This window comes from Cladophialophora carrionii (assembly GCF_000365165.1).
Source record: "Cladophialophora carrionii CBS 160.54 unplaced genomic scaffold supercont1.5, whole genome shotgun sequence".
In the NCBI taxonomy this organism is placed as follows: domain Eukaryota; kingdom Fungi; phylum Ascomycota; class Eurotiomycetes; order Chaetothyriales; family Herpotrichiellaceae; genus Cladophialophora; species Cladophialophora carrionii.
The window spans coordinates 907,152-923,383 of NW_008481830.1; the positions used below are offsets into that span (position 1 = coordinate 907,152).

General features: G+C 56.1%; 6 protein-coding genes across 6 annotated transcripts; all 6 read left to right on the forward strand.

Moving 5' to 3' along the window:
- Positions 1-981: 981 nt before the first annotated feature.
- G647_06144 (uncharacterized protein) lies at positions 982-1,794 on the forward strand (the record flags this gene model as incomplete). Its single annotated transcript, XM_008730468.1, has 1 exon — positions 982-1,794. One exon carries the CDS (start codon positions 982-984, stop codon positions 1,792-1,794), a length of 813 nt encoding a protein of 270 aa, XP_008728690.1.
- A 1,199-nt stretch (positions 1,795-2,993) lies between these two features.
- G647_06145 (uncharacterized protein) lies at positions 2,994-5,192 on the forward strand (the record flags this gene model as incomplete). The annotated part of the gene is made up of 7 exons (XM_008730469.1): positions 2,994-3,099; positions 3,159-3,239; positions 3,294-3,439; positions 3,490-4,109; positions 4,160-4,201; positions 4,291-4,460; positions 4,558-5,192. 7 exons carry the CDS (start codon positions 2,994-2,996, stop codon positions 5,190-5,192), a joined length of 1,800 nt encoding a protein of 599 aa, XP_008728691.1.
- Positions 5,193-5,736: 544 nt separating this feature from the next.
- G647_06146 (uncharacterized protein) lies at positions 5,737-7,415 on the forward strand (the record flags this gene model as incomplete). The annotated part of the gene is made up of 4 exons (XM_008730470.1): positions 5,737-5,769; positions 5,861-6,462; positions 6,608-6,811; positions 6,965-7,415. The coding sequence occupies 4 exons, from the start codon at positions 5,737-5,739 to the stop codon at positions 7,413-7,415; spliced, it is 1,290 nt and encodes a 429-aa protein (XP_008728692.1).
- A 1,817-nt stretch (positions 7,416-9,232) lies between these two features.
- On the forward strand, positions 9,233-9,963 carry G647_06147 (uncharacterized protein; the record flags this gene model as incomplete). Its single annotated transcript, XM_008730471.1, has 3 exons — positions 9,233-9,360; positions 9,479-9,596; positions 9,661-9,963. 3 exons carry the CDS (start codon positions 9,233-9,235, stop codon positions 9,961-9,963), a joined length of 549 nt encoding a protein of 182 aa, XP_008728693.1.
- A 447-nt stretch (positions 9,964-10,410) lies between these two features.
- Positions 10,411-12,891, forward strand: G647_06148 (uncharacterized protein; the record flags this gene model as incomplete). Its single annotated transcript, XM_008730472.1, has 2 exons — positions 10,411-10,649; positions 10,788-12,891. The coding sequence occupies 2 exons, from the start codon at positions 10,411-10,413 to the stop codon at positions 12,889-12,891; spliced, it is 2,343 nt and encodes a 780-aa protein (XP_008728694.1).
- A 421-nt stretch (positions 12,892-13,312) lies between these two features.
- Positions 13,313-15,862, forward strand: G647_06149 (uncharacterized protein; the record flags this gene model as incomplete). The annotated part of the gene is made up of 1 exon (XM_008730473.1): positions 13,313-15,862. The coding sequence occupies one exon, from the start codon at positions 13,313-13,315 to the stop codon at positions 15,860-15,862; it is 2,550 nt and encodes an 849-aa protein (XP_008728695.1).
- Positions 15,863-16,232: the final 370 nt, after the last annotated feature.

Below are 16,232 nucleotides of genomic sequence, written 5' to 3' on the forward strand. Positions count from 1 at the left end.
TCAACTTGATGTGGAAGCATCTCACACAGCGTTTGCTCAAAGGCACATTGAACCCGACTTAAGCTTCTTGGGACAGTTCGAGCAGGGGAGAAGGGGTGGGCAATGGCATGTGCCACGGGTGATTTACGTGGACTCCATATCACCGTCCAGCTTTTGGCCTGAGAAGCTGAAGCCCGGAGCGATTGTAGAGCGACGAATGCCACTGATCGGAAAGGGTAGGATTTAATTAGCATTGGTCGTGGCTGGTGCTCGGTCCTATCGGACGGACAACAGAATTGAATGGGCGGTTGTTGTAAGGCGGCTGGGCTCTTACGGTAGGAACAATCCCAACACTGCTAGCTCAAAATGCCAGTAACCTAGCACTGCAAAATCAGTATGTACCTTTCAAAGCAGATGTTGCCTTGGCTTATCGAAGGTGCGGCATAGTCAGGTCTAGTAAAGTATGAAATTCAGCATGAAGATTTTGTGTATCCTTCAGCATTGCAGAATTCACGTTTTGCTCATCTCACCAACAGGACGGGAATTTTGGGCTTCGAATATCAGTCTTACCTCGTCAGCTTTCGGTTTCTACACTCCATCCAAGATTCATTCAAGTGTCCCCCATCTCGTGAAGATACACGATGTGCTGTGGGAATGCGTAGGGCAGAAGGAGCAATAAGACCAGGCCGCAAAATGTGTGAAGGGATGACGAAAGCGAAGTCGTGGCGGCGTTGCTGGGCTACCACGATGTCGGCTGCGCTGGTCAAGGGAAAGCCACCACCGCCTGCGCCTTTTCACCGGGTGCACTGTAGAACCTCCGTCTCCTCCTCGAGCATTGCTGTTCCTGCGAAATAATATATTCAGATCCAAGACCATACTGGGACAACATCCGACAGCCGCGCGAACGAGCCCACCGCATTCTGCTGATTCCTCCTCTGGCCGCAAATGCCTTGGCGGTGAACCACCCTCTGAACTTGTCTGCAAGGCCAAACCGCCCCGGAGATGCATGTCCGATCTCTGGCTTTGCTCTCCTTCCTACGCATCGCGTGTGGCTCGAGCCACGACTACTCGCCGTTTTCCAATCCTCTAGGAGGCCTCCCCGAAGATGGGGTGTTGGTGAAGCGACAGGGTTGTCAAGCTGGCCTCGACTCTTGCTCGGGTCTGGGAGCGAATAACATATGCTGTCCCTCGGGGACGACATGCACATTAGACCAAGCTGATCAAGTCGCTTGCTGCTCGGTGGGGGTGGCATGCACGGGAACAATAGACGGAACTCTCACTGGGTCAACCGCGAGTTCCTCGACAACAGGAGCCGTGATAGGAACCACAACGACAACAACTGGCGGCGCGATCTCGATCACTGGAGTCGGCGGTGGTGGCTCCACGGTACCCAATTCATACTACCCTTTTATCTACGCGCCGACCTCCTTCCCCGACGCAGACCAGTGCTCTAGTGCATTCACGAGCTGTCAAGTTGCCTCGACTGCTTGCTTCACCTCTCTGGCCGGTGCCAATGGCGTGACGGTGGGAGGCATTAACGGCGGTGGAATCACGGTACAAGGAGTGTCGGGAACCATTCTGAGTGCTGCAAGCAGCATCTGCAGCTCGTTAAGCTCAGTGGGTTGTTCGAACCTACAACAAGTATCTCAGTGCACAGTATTTGGCAGCGGCTCGGGCGTTACACCCACTACGACAGCTGGGACCAACGGGATTATTCAGATTGGAAACAATGGTCCGCGCCAGACGGCGTGTCCGGGGATGATGTATGCCGCTGGCGCTGGAGCCGTGATAGGAGCAATGGGTGGTGTTATATAAGGCCCACACCTTCTGCCATGAGCTTTCAAAAAATGCTCTTCGACGCATTGCACGGTGTTATTATCTGGCAAAACGAGTATTGGACATATGACGACGAGACGATTTGTTCATTTGGATTGCAAGGCGCAGCCCGGGATCGACTGATGATTGGAAATTGCAGCTAGCAGGCGAGAGGCTCAGAGTTCATGTACAAATGAGTGGCCGTCGTTCAGCATCACCATGTCGCTACACAGTTGTTGGGGATGTACAGGCCAGCTACGAGACTGGTGGTCTGCTCTTCTTCTGAAGCAGTATGCTCGGGAGAACCACAGTATCTCGGGCAATAGAAGACCACAGAGCCATATGTGTCCAAGCTTCCATGGGTGGAGAAAGCTTTGCGTGGGATCCATGCCTCGTCAGATCAGCAATCTGCACCAATATCAGAAGCTCGCCCTGGCCTTGCCCCCGCTATAAGACCTCGTCTTTGCCACTTTCTTTGTTGTGGCATGGCCCCCCAGATCAGCTGCTACTTTTATATGATCCAGTGCCAGGTGTGTTCTATGTTGAAAGCCCACTTGAGGGCATACTAGCTGCAACTCACGACTGTGCGACCCAAGGCGGCATCGTCACTGCTGGAAAGTGGCCGAATACAGTATCAGCAATATCAGCTCAGCTCGGTATGTCTTGTATATTGCTGGCCGGACCAATTTCGCGTTGATTTGTGTCAGCGACAGCACGAACCATTGGCTCATCTAATCCTGCTCGGATGCCTGAGCCATCGAACGATGCACCAAGCTCGCCGACATGATATGGTGACTGTGTACAATATCGAGTTCTGTACTAGTACACACGACGTATGTCAGAAAGCGGCATCTTTCCTCCTAGTATTGACCCCGTTTAGCTTCCCTTCTCACGGTGAGGCCTCCAACGCATGATCCCACTGTCGTCGAGCGTGAGAGTATCGTGTATGGTAATACCGGCAATCACAACCGACCGCTCTGGGTGGCGACGAGAGAGGGGCGTTCCGAGTCATTGCTGGCTGCTTCGCACAAGGCTTCATCAGGCCCATTCAAATACACCGTCATCCCCTCCCGTCTATTCACTACTTGACTTCAGCAATTAATATTGCTTCTGGACGTCCACGACACTCTTTTACTGGTCCGGAGCCGTCCTATCTCACTTCTCAAAGCAACAGAGTCGCACTTACTACGAATCTGAAAATGTCACAGAACGTTCCGATGCCCAATGCCAGCGTGGAAACAGACTGCTTGATCGTCGGGGCTGGACCAGCTGGCGCATCTCTGGCCTGCTTCCTCGTGAATTATGGTTTGTTGACTTGTGATGTGCCCCGTTGGGCAAGCAAGTGCTGACCCGAGTGCTGGAAGGTGTGAAAGTGATGCTCATATCCGACGCTCCGGGCACAACCGCGACGCCCCGAGCGCATCTGGTCAACATGGCGGGTCTTGGTATGGACCTCTCATACTCGTGCAGGCTCGTCGTCCTCGGTTAACGGAAGCTAGAATGCATGCGTGATCTTGACCTGGAGGACGAGTGTCTCCGCCTTGGAAACCGAGGGGATTGCCTCGATTCCATCCGTTGGTGCTATTCCATGAGCGGTGTTGAGTATGGGCGCATTCACGCGTGGGGTGCTGGGCCCGCGAAATCGGTGCGTCTCTCAGTGCGCGTACACCATCAGCAGCTGACGCCCTGCGACAGGGAGAAGTGGCGGACTTGAGTCCCTGTGCGTCTTTGGACCTTCCGCAGTCGTCGCTCGAGCCGATTCTCGTCCGTTACGCGACTACCCACGGGGTGATTTGTCTTTTCAATACAAGCTTCCAAGACCTAGAGCAAGACTCACGGGGCTGCCTGACGAGCGTCATCAGCAAGGCGACCGGCCAGAAGTTCAAGATCCGTTCGCGGTATCTCTTTGGCTGTGATGGTGCCCGGAGCCCTGTGGCGGCCAAGGTTGACCTCTCCTACAATATCCAGCCTTCCGGAGGGGTGGCGTACAATATCCTCTTCAATGCAGATTTAGCCGACATCATGCGTCATCAGACAGGCCACCTGCATTGGATAATGCAGCCGGACACGGAACTTGAACATGGGATCGCCCCGGTTTTGCGCATGGTACGACCTTGGGACAAGTGGATGCTGGTGGTATTTCCCAAACCTGGGGTTGATATCAAGGCCTTTGGGTCCGATGCCAAAGCTACGGGCCAGGTGGAAGATTTGCTACGAGCGACGATAGGCAATGATGAGATCCCATTCGAGGTGCTGGATATCTCGAGCTGGAGAGTCAATGAAACAGTTGCCGAGTCTTACTCGAAGCAGAACGTGTGAGTCTTCAGGAATGCAGGTGTGGAAGAGGAGTTCTAAGACCCGTCAGATTCTGTCTCGGGGATGCAGTGCACCGACATCCACCGATTTTGTGAGTGGCCTCATGGACATTTACCTGATGAGTCAGGATCCCGGGTCTGATCGTCCTGATATCGTGCTTGGCTGCTGACACCGATGCAGCGGCCTCGGCAGCAACACGTGTATTCAAGATGCCTACAACCTGGCATGGAAAGTGGCGATGGTTCTCAAAGGAAAGGCTTCTCCAGTGTTACTGCAGACCTATAATGCAGAACGCCAGCCTGTTGGGCAAGCCTTGGTGAAGTGGTCGAATGAGCTTCTTCGCAATCATGGTGAGCTTGTTCCCCGAGCCCATATATGTGACGCTGTAGCTTTCGTTTCTTCTCCAGCTTGTGTCAGTACTCTTGCTCGCTGCTGACAACATTGCAGCGACGGTATGGGGTGCTATTGGGATGTTCGAACAAGACAAGGAGAAACGGATCAAAGCCAACAAAGAGCTATCCGAGGCTTCGGAAGCAGGAAAGAGACGTCGCCAGGCACTTTTCGACGCCATGGAACGACACCGAGGGGAAGGCGATAGTCTCGGCATGATGATGAACCAGTGGTACAAGTCGAGTGCTCTGTACCTGGAGGACGAAGGGCCTTTGGAGCCCTTCACGGGCAATTTCCTCACCCAAGTCCGGGTCAGCACATATCCTGGCTTTCGACTACCCCATGCGTGGTTGAGCAAGGGCAAGGGTGTGCCCAGCAAAGAGATATCGACCGTCGACTTGGCTGGCAAGAATTCATTTTCCCTGTTCACGGGCCACGGCGGTGAGCCATGGACGGAGGCTGCCAAGTCTGTGGGCAACAGGCTTGGAATCCAGATCAATGCCTTTGCTGTCGGCTTTGGCCTCGACTATGCCGACAAGTATCGAGACTGGACGAAGAGGAGAGAGGTTGATGAAGACGGATGCATACTGGTGAGACCCGACCGGTATGTCGCCTGGCGGGCCAGACGAATGAGCTCAACGTCGTGCGAAGAGAAGCTGGAGCATGTTCTGAGGTCGATTCTGTGTCTTTGAGAAACGAGACCTCGGAGGATACGATACCATCTATGGATACGGGAGTTGCTTTTGAAGGCGTCGCTTCGTCGGATGGAGATGCTGCATTCGGATCAACACTACAAGCTTTCTTCTTGTCTTTCTCAGCTCGCGTCGACTCCTTCATTCGACTAACTACTCGCTTGCCATCCATTCCTTCTCGCCTATTTTCGGCTGTCCCAAGAGACGTAGTGAGCGAATCAGCCTGTCGCGTTGGGGGTGGGAAGTTTCGTGCCCTTTACCTGCCGCCCTTCTGGCCATATGATACGAAGCGAAGAAGTTTCAGGAGTACATTCGAGATGCACAGCCGTCGTCGCGCATCGCTGCTGGTGTCTCGACGGAGAGTATCATCGAGCAATGTCGAGTCTACAAATACTGCTGCTGGTCCTCGCACCGGGTGATACACATCAACTCCATATCCTCAGCCGTAAGTCCTGCTGCTCATAATCTGCCGTACTGCTATTTGCAGTGCCTACGACTGTCCTGTCCTCAGCATTGTCGAGCCGTGCATCTCCGAATCGTCACAATGAAAGTCATTATCATTGGCACCGGCCTGGCGGTATGTACGTTACATGCATCAAGACTCGAACACAGCACCAACACACCCGCCACTACCGTCCGTCTCGTTCTAATACATATTCACCGGCTAGGGACCCGCACTGGCGCTCGCCTTGCACAGACACGACATCTCATGCGCGATATTCGATCTCCGCGACAAGACGGGTTTTGACGGCGGCTTCGTCGCGCTGGCGCCCAATGCCCTCCGCGCGCTCGACCGGATCGACGTCTACGACCGCGTGGCCAAGCAAGGGTGGAATTACGAGGCCTTTCAATTCCTCTCGTCGCGCAACCTCAGTCACATCGGCACCATCCTGAACGGCAGCCAGCACCGGTACGGGTATAAAGCGCTGCGCGTCTCGCGGGGCATTGTGCGCCAGACGCTGGTGGAGGCTCTCCACGAGCACGGCATCCCCGTGCATTACAATGCGCGGTGTGTCGCCATCCGGGAGACGGAGCGCGGCACCGTCGTCGCCATGTTTGCGGACGGGCGCACCGAAGAGGCTGATTTCCTGGTCGGAGCCGATGGGATCCATTCGCGCGTGAGGGCGTACCTTGATCCTGGTGCCGTGCCGACTTTTAGTGGCCAGTTGGGCGTGGGGGGGAGTTTACCCAGGTCGCGACTCGGGATGGTGGGTCAGAATGTATACATGCCGTGTTTGATCTTGGGGAAGCTCAACTCTTTCATGTTCATGTAAGTGAGGTGACTTTGCTGTGCTGGATAGTGCCCTTGGCTGGACTGGACTGGTCTGATTCAGCCAGAGCCACACACCCTGATACTCAAGCCCTCGAGGACCACGACGCATGATCTGGCCCGACGCTAACAATGACTGACACAGGCCGTGTACCTACACCGGAGACCGGGTCGGGTGCTTCGCAACCGTGGAAGGCGACGACCGATCGCGTGGAGAGTGGAACAAGCTCCAGAACGACAAGACGGCCTTGTACGCGACTCTGCAGAAGCACCATGAGAACGAGAGATGGCCTGACCTGGTCCACGCCGCGTCGAAGAATATCGACGTCGAGACACTCACTCTGTGGCCGTAAGTGTGAATCCAGCTCCAGATCCAGCTCCGGCTCGAAACTTGAACCTTGAACCTTGAAGTCGCCCCCTCCAAGACAACTACGGATCCCTCGTATGTACCCTAGTCGATGATTGAACCTTACTAACTTTTGACCTACTGCATACGAAATAGCTACTACAAGGTCCCCGAGTTGAGCTCCTGGTCCAGCAAATCCGGCAGAGTCATTGTGATAGGCGACGCCGCGCACGCAATGCCGCCAACAGGCGGTCAAGGGGCCGCGATGGCCTTTGAAGACGCCCTCACCCTTGCTGACACGCTGAGCGCGCTGAAAATGGACGAGACGGGGAAAGAGGACGAGTCCGCGGCTCGAGCAACAGACGCCTTGTCACGGTGGCAGTCTGTACGGCGGGAGCGGGTCAAGAAGATCCTGGCCTTCACTGCCAAGGGCGGCGATATGAGGAAGCATTCGGTCGGCACGCTGCAGCAGCTCGTCAAGGAGTGGTTGATGTGGGCTTACTTTCTCTGGGTCGGCGACGAGGGCGGCTTGTCTTGGATTTACGAGTATGACACGGCCACTATGGTACCAGGCCACCGGGACGAAAAGTTGTGTGTGTCGGCGTGATGAGTGATCAGGGCTGTTCGTCTTATGGCGAGAATTAGGACCACGATGGTCTTGTCTTGCAGTTGTGACCAGCGTCGAGGTCTGTTGTATATGGTATGGTATGTTTATGCTATGTACTTACTCGCATTGTAGACAGGGTGGGTATATGTACAACAGAGAGTCGCCGAGGAGTAAGAGGTACAAGTCGGTTCCCATGTCAGCGAAAGCCCATCGCCCGACAGAGAATGCTTGTCTCTGTAGTCCGTACTCTAACTCTGCTCAATACTCTGTATCAAGCTCTCAGCGGCGGCGAGATGGTGGTGGAGCTTGCCTCGATATGGAGTACAGAGTACAAGAGCTGCATGGATACTCGTACTCCGCACAGGCTTAGTAGTCGTACCTTTGCTATGGGAGTATGTCCTCCGTACAGTATGCATGGAGTACTCTGTAAATGCCCCTGATCGGGCCTATTGGGACACTCGATCTCCGGAACCCCGGAGTGGAGAGCCAGAACGTGGTGGCTGGACAGGCACAGACGCACGCACACGCTTCGCTCTAATGCACGCCTTCGGATGAATGAAGCCTCCACAAGTGAGACACACGGGACGATGAACAGATGGACTTCGAGACGATGCCCAGAAGCTTGACATGCTCATGATCTGCGCGGGCTCACCAGCTTGGCGGGCGTCGTGCCTTGCTGATCTCAGAGGCAGTTCTAACGACATCGATGTTTTTCCCCAGAGAATCGAAATGTGTGCTGCGACCAATTTCCCACGCGACTACACAGCCGTGACAGTATATATGTGGCCAGGCCAGGCCGAGCGGACAGGCCAGTCTCCTGCAGCAGCGCCACCATGTACCACGGTACGTACAGAAGTCATTGGTATCCCTGGCTCGGCAGCGGTTGCGGCTAGTCGCTGTCCACAGGGGTTTGTTTGGGCTGGAAGCTGCATGGCTTAAAGTCATGACATCAACACTGTCTGTCGTTCTCAACGGGGGTTTCTACAACGACTATTCCCCCTCAACGCCGCCAGAGCTTCGACAGATCCGGCAGCTGCGAAAGCCTCTTCGACATCCCCAGCTTTCTCGGGATCAGTCGACTGAGGGCGCTCAGGCGTGGACCGACACTTTGCGGTACGGTCCCGTATGTCTCCCTGGGAGGATCTCATCTCAGTTCAGACTGACACCGCGGAATGTCCTTTGGCTTGTTGCAGCGATCTTGCTCTTAGCGACTCACGGAACATCGGTGATGCCGGAGTCGTCGACCATCTGGTCTGCTCTGCCTTGTAGATCATCTCCTCAGGGGTCAGGCAACGAAACCTCGTCATTGTCGCGCTGGATTGGAACGCCTCAACCAATGTCAAGCCCGCTCAAGCTCAACCGAGCGAGCTTCAAGGTGCCAGCCCTCCGTCGCGGGAATAGCTAAGGCAGACTTTGATAATCACGGCACCGTGAGATCGCCACTCACACTTCCTCCTCCCATCATCATTGGGACTGTGGTCACTGACTCCATCCACGTCTGACCAATCCCAGGCTGCCCTCTCGATGCGTCGGAGCGGTCGCAAGCGGGTTGTGTATGTATGTCTATGAGCTTTGCATGCTGCCTTGCAGGTAAGCTCTCGACCAGGCAGGAGGGGAAGCTCATGCATATCCGCCCGCAGGGCCTCAAGCATGGCATGCGGCTGGGAGCTCAGCTATAAATGTCCGAGGAAGGGCTGTCTTCTGGAGGTAGCTGCCGTCAACCTGACCTGCAAGAGCATTACCTTTGAAAGTCCTTGCCTCTCCATTGCTGCCATCCTTGACGCCAAACTTCCACTCGCTCATCGGCCTCGTCGACCATGAAACTGTCATTGTTCCTTGCGCCATTGGCGCTCGCCGCCGGCGTCGTGGCCCTCGCAACCCCTAAGCGTACTGACTGTCAGCAAGGCTGCCTCTCCCAAGCACAGGCCGAGTCGATTATCAGCCAGTAAGTTGTCACTCTTGGCCCCATGGTGCGCCAACCGAGCCCAATACGAGGATGGGCCCCCCTTCGAACACTGCGCTGCTCCATCCTCTAGCTGAAACGCGGTCTGACATCCTCAAAGATACATCTCAATCCTCGAACATGGAGACGTGGCTGCCGCCAATGCGACTGCCCAAGCACTTCTCGACCCAGGCTATACCGAGACAAGCGACTCGATCCTGTCACTCGAGGGACAGCCGGTGAGTAGACACACTTGCCATTCTCGGCAATATTTCCTGCAGTCTAACAAGCTTTTTACAACAGCTCGGCACTGTGACCTTTCAGGGTAAAGACGGGTATATCGAAGGGGTGTTGAATTCACCTCCTGTGGAAGGCATTACCACGATCGAGATCCTCGTGGCCGGTTGCACCAAGATCCTCTGGTATTGGAACTTCCTCGGGATCGGCACCGGTGAATATGAGGTCAAGGGCTTCAATCTCTTCACCATCACACCTTCGCTCCAGATATCCGCCGTCGACCTGGAGTTCAACAGCATTGCTTGGGGTCTGGATACTGGGTACCAGGTCATTCCTCCTGCCGATGGTGGAGCTCCTACTCGCAGATGAGGTCGAGCGGGAGGCGCAGGATGGCTTCACAGAAGAGTACAATGTTAATCATGGAGAAGGTGCGAGAGGCGGTGGTGATCGCAATGGACGTGAGGAATAGCTGTAGGCCTAATTAATACTGACCACATTCCTTTGGCCGTGCAGCCATTCGAATCTTCATCTCCGTCGGCTCAGCTCTGCACTGCACTATTAAGCGTATCAAATATCGCATTGTATTGCTTACATCTCAGTGAGAGGACATGAAAGACAATCTGAAGTGAATCTGAGTGACAGGTGAGAGACCATTCATTCAGCGGCCCCCAAAACATATGCGGACCCCGGAGTGAATCGCCCCACGACGCGAAGTGCTGCAGCATTCTCCTTGGTGCCAAAAGTCCTGTCATCCCGTCAACAGTTATCTGCATTGGTCTTGGTTCTGGCCGCGATCAGACACTGGCCAAACAGATCATGACCAGGAGGAAGCCCAAGGCTTCCACTTCGACGCAGCCGACAAGTCAACCTCCCGACGTTGCGGGTGACACCAACACCGGTGAACAGTATCCTTCAGATCCAGCACCATCGCCTCTACCCGCGCCGCAAAAGGCATTGAATGGCAAAGCGCGGCCTGCGCCTGAGCTGTCAGTGTCTCCCACCCTGATCATATGTCGCAACAAGCATACCAGACACATCTCGTCCTACTCCGGGCCGTAAGTTGCACACAGCCTTCACAACCTCTTTTGTTCCACCCGCCGCACACATCAAGCAAGCAACAGCTTGTGGAGCTGTATTGTTGTCGCCCTAATATACCTCATGTCCACGCCGTACCGCTGCTGACGTCTTGGTAGATGGCTCAATCTTCCCCCCGAAGTGCTCGACAGCCTGGCTCATAGCAACTACTATTCTCCTCGTCCCCGGCCGATCGATCCTGCTGTCTTCTTCGACCTGGTCAAGATCAGGCGGTTGATCGATGACGCTACGAGTCTGGCTGTGCGCGCCGCCAACGGCACCACGTCTGCGTCCTTGTACACATCGCAGAATGCGACCAATGGAATCTTTAATGGCGCAGATGCAGAGATTCTCGGGATCGGATCTGCAAGAGGCGGTGGCGGGCATGCGAAACTGAGCCGCGAGAGGAAGCACCGAATGCGCGAACATGCAACGCAGAAACTAGCCCACGCATATCGCCTCGACGAGATCGCCTCCAGTGTCGCCATGATGCAGTCGGCCTCGGCGTTGGAGGATGTTGCCAAACACGTCCTACAGCGCGACGAGCGGAACGCCGACGCACAATTCGTTCATTTCTTCCACGAGAAGATCCCCTCCATGGCTGTGGCCGAGTACACCAGCCTGGAGCCTCTGACCGACGTGATCCGTCAGAATCCCACCGACCCTTCACCCTACAGAACAAGGTCCGTCGCTCGCATGTTCAAGGACGACTTCGAGGGCGTGGTGCGAGACTGTACCGATGGGCTCGCCGTGCACAGGCTCTACCATTCACAACATCAAAACGAGCAGCAGGACTTGGTCCTGGCCAAAGATTCCGCCGGATTGGGTCGGGACCAGCGCACAGAGGGTCGACTGGAGGAGAAGGACCACCCGAACAGCCTGGAGCCCCAACTGCTCTTCCACCGAGCTGGAGCGTACCTGACGCTTGCATGCGACAACATTCGACGGGCTCTGTACGGGTTACGGAGTGGTGGGGCGCAGCATAATGGCAATGGCAGCGGTGTTTCCGCCTCAGCGCTTGCAGAAGAGGAACTGGCGAGTTTTCGCGCCGATGCACGAAGGCTGGTTCGCACATACGCCAAAAGAGCTCTGCGTGACTATCTCGCTTTTCTGTCACACTTCGACTACACGCCTGGCCTGTCGGCGGAGTACACAGATGCATTCCTGGAGAGAGTGAGCTCACGCCGCCCGCAAGGACGCGGGTCGCGGAGCGAGAAGCTGCTGGACGTGGATGCTGCCCATGCTCACGCCCACGCTGGGTTATCAGAGGCGCTCGTGAAATATGAGAGTCAGAGAGACCCCCAGACAAAGCACCACCCGTTGCCTCAGATACCCAAACCGATAATTTACAGGTTGAACGAGCTGTTTGCAGCGGTGCCTGTAGCCAACTTGCCTCCTTACCCCTCGGACCGGGATACGCAGGTCGATCAGGATCATCCGATCTTCTCCTTACCTGACTTCTCCGAAGCAGTCACATATCATCCCCTTCTCACAGACGTACTCCACTCGGTGCTTCTATGCCACTGTCTTATCCAGACATCGAGCAAAGAGCTCCAGCGACATGCCCATATGGTTGCACGTCTCGTGCGAGTTTGCGACGGATATCCGATCTTCCTAGCTGCACGTTCGCCTGCCCGCGCAGACTGGGTCGAGATCCTGCGGCGAACAAAGAATTGGCTGGGCCTGTCATCTACCTGGGACAAGCTGTGTACTCCCACACCTTTTCCGGGCCGCAAGACGGCTCCTAAAGAGACGCCGGAGGACAAGAAGGCCAGAATCAAACAAGAAGCCCTGCTCGAAGCGCTGGCGGATGAAAGAGTGGTGGATGAAGAGTCCTTCAGGGCCAGCTTCAAGGCCAGGGAACTGAGAGCTGCGCGAGACGAAGAGGAGCAGGCGAGAAAAGATGCCAGCGGCACCAAGTTAATTGAAGGTGGGCCGACAGATCAGAAAGGTGTCCAGGGAGAGGCTCTCCCCGCCGATCCGAAGCGATGGGCGCAAGAAGACGGGAGCGAGTATCCCATCACGACGGAGCGAGCGGAAGCGCTTGTCGAATGGATTCTCGAGGCGCCCCCGCCCAGCGCTGTCGATAGTGCTGGTCGTGCGAAGAAGAAAACGGGCGCGAAAGGAAGACCGAGGAAGAAGGCCAGCACGGCATCGAGTCTAAGAGAGGTCACAGAGAGTGGGCTTGAACAGGGTGTGGACAGTCTTGACCTTCTTGACTGATTGAGATATGTTCAGCTGTGGGAATTATCCCGTCGTCGGTGATGAATACTGCCACGGATCTGTACAGACCCCCAGGCAATCGAGTTTTCTTGTTCGTGATTGGTTCTATCTCCTGTGCGTCTGTTGTAGTGACGGGAGTGATTGTGTCTGATGAACTCCGGTCAAGCATGCGCACTCCGGCGAGGCAGACGACAACCAGCGTTGATTGAGATACAGCACCACAAGTTGAACGATACCGATCGTAATGGAGAAGCCAGACGTCACTTCATATGCCAATGCTTCTTCTGTTCCCTCGCCTCTCCCGATAACAACGCAATCCCATTGATACAAGGTAGATCTCTCCATAGATGTACGAGATACAGACTCGACGTCCCCACCACCCTCTCCTCCCACCACCGCGGCATCATCGGCATCCATATCCATGCCGGCACGGCTACCACGCCAGACCCTCAGCCTGAGCATCACCAACCCCCTAATCCTCTACCGTGCATTACTGGCGACCCAGAAAATCAAGCCCGACCCGGCGCAACATCGTCTGGCTCTACACCTGCAAAAACTCTACTTCCGCCTCAAGGACTACGCCCCCGAAGTCGAGTACCGGTACCGTCTGGAGACAATCACCCGGGACCTACCCAGGCGTGCCGACCCTCATCCCCGACATGCCAGTGAGTCAGAGTCGGGGTCAAAGTCCACGGGGGCGGAGAGGACCACCAAGAAGAGCGCCCTCTCGGCCCTCCTCTCGTTCACCTCCCCCTCGAGCTTTCTCACTGCCGCCGACACGTTAGCATTGACGCGCACGACCCCGCTTCATGACTCGGCCGTCTCCATCCCTTCACCCCGAGGCTTGCTCCTGTACGGCGAAGTGGGCCGCGGCAAGTCCATGCTCCTGGACATGCTGTACGATTCGTTGCCGTCGCGCAAGAAACGCCGCTGGCACTACAACACGTTCATGCTGGATGTCTTCCGGCGCATCGAGCTGGCTAGGCTGGACGGTCTGGACGGTCTACGGAACCCGCGAAGAAGTCTGTTTGGCGGTGGTGGTGGCAGCGGTGCGAGTGCCCACGAGCACGTCGTTCTCCGGCTAGCAAAGGATACGGTCGCCGAGTCTCCGATCTTGTTCCTGGATGAGTTTCAAATGCCCGACAGGGTGGCCGCCAAGTTGATCAATGGGTTCTTCACGGCGTTTTTCCACCTCGGCGGCGTGTTAGTCGCGAGCTCGAATCGTATGCCGGAGGAGTTGAGCAAAGCCGCGGGCGTGGAGTTTGGGGCTGCACATGCCGCGAACAGTTCCGGGAGGGGAGGTGTCGGTGCCAGTGGTGGGTTCTTCGGGCTCGGTTGGGGCCTGAGTCGGGAGAGTGAGGGCGAGAGAGCAGCCAAGACGGACTTTGGGTTGTTTCTCGATGTCCTCAGGGCGAGGTGTGAGGTCTGGGAAATGGAGGGGGAGCGGGACTGGCGGAGGGAGGGCGATGATCGGGCGGAGGTGGTGGATGGGCTTGAACAAGAACAGAAACAGGAGCACGAGCACGAACAAAATGATGCAGCGCTTCAAAAGCAGACCCAGGGCATGACCAGAACCAGGACCACGGTCACGACACTCGCCTCGTCGACGAGGCCACTGTCGTCCGACTCGCCGGCACACTACCACGTCAATATCCCTGGCGCCCCGAGTGATGTATCCTTCGAAAACGACATCCGCGTCCTCAACCCCTCAGGGACATGGCATCCCGCGAATCTCACAGTCTACGCACGCGCCCTGCACATGCGGACCACGCACAACCGCATCCTGAAGTCATCGTTCCGCGACCTCTGCGCCGTCTACCTCGGCCCAGCAGACTACGTGACTCTGTGCTCGACATTCCACACGCTCATCCTGACGGAGGTCCCGGTGCTGACGTCGGCGCACAAGAACGAAGCTCGCAGATTCATCACCCTTCTTGACGCGTTGTACGAAGCCCGGTGCCGACTCGTCGTCCAGGCCGACGCCCCGCCTGATAAACTCTTCTTCCCCGAGACACGAGCCAGATCGACAACGACGGCCAGCACCGGGGAAGGCACACTCTTGGCGGAGAATCCTCTCGACGAACACGAATCTGGATCCGAATCCGAATCCGACGACTCCATCACGTCCGAGGCATTCTCCGAGATCTATCAAGAGAGCACGGCCCCCTTCCGGCCCAATATCACGACGTACACAGAGGGGAATACCCGCAGTTCGACACCCCCGTCGTTCACACCCTCGTTGGCGAACCCCAATGTGCGGACCGTGTTGGCGGACGAGGACGCCGATTTCGGCCCCACGTACGGCAACGGACGAGGGCACGGCATCTCAGACTCGACGTCCTTCACCGACGAGCGCGGGATGACGGCGGGCCGGGGTCCGGACTTTACGAGCACGTCGGCGCTGACGGGCGAGGATGAACGCTTCGCGTACAAACGCGCGAGATCGCGACTGTGGGAGATGTGCGGGCGGAGGTGGTGGGATGAGCGTCTGGCTGGGCTTAATGGTGTTGGACAGCCAGAAGGTGGAGCTCATGGTGAAGCCGGAGGTGAAGCCGAAGGTGAAGCGAGGGAGGGAGAAGTGCCAGAATGGTGGCGACCAATCCATCGCGAGGGGCGGTTCTGGGAAAGGGCTGCGACCACGCGCGATGAGGTTGATGCCGATGCTGATGTAAAGACAGGAGCTCACGCTGCACCTGATCAAGTTCCCAGAACCGCGGGCGTCGATCCAGATCCAAAGATCGAGTCCACGTTCAGACACGATGCCTCGCCGTTTCGGACGAGTGTTGACCCGCCGCCAAAGTTCGGATGGCAACATGCTTGGGGGATGATGCGATGGGGCAAGAAAGCAGGCGAATGGGGGAAGGGCGTCGAGGGAAGAGATCGAGCGAAGAAAAGGGGGCCGTCCGGATGGGTAGGTGAAGGGGACGACACTTCTGCTCCTGCTCCTGCTGCGAGGGGAGCAAAAGAGTAAGAGTGTAGTAGTTCCGCGTGCACCGTAGAGCTCTTTGTTCGAAAGGCGGACAAGGGTCCGGGACTGTGCTTGCATTACACTGCATAGCGACGTACTGCACATATATGTGTATGTATGTGAATGGGTCGTGTGTGAATAGAGAATATTTCGTCTACCGTCAACTATCTACTGGTTACTGTTTACTGTGGTTGGCGTTCCGTTTCGCAAAGGCAGGAATGAATACCGAAGAACGAACAGTGAGTATATCAGTATTCAACCCCTGGCTTTGCGGTCTACAGCAACGCTGGCTGATGCGGGATACACCTACACTTGGTCCAGCACTTCAGCCATTTTATTCCGTTGTCATACGATACGTGCCACATGCCCAGTC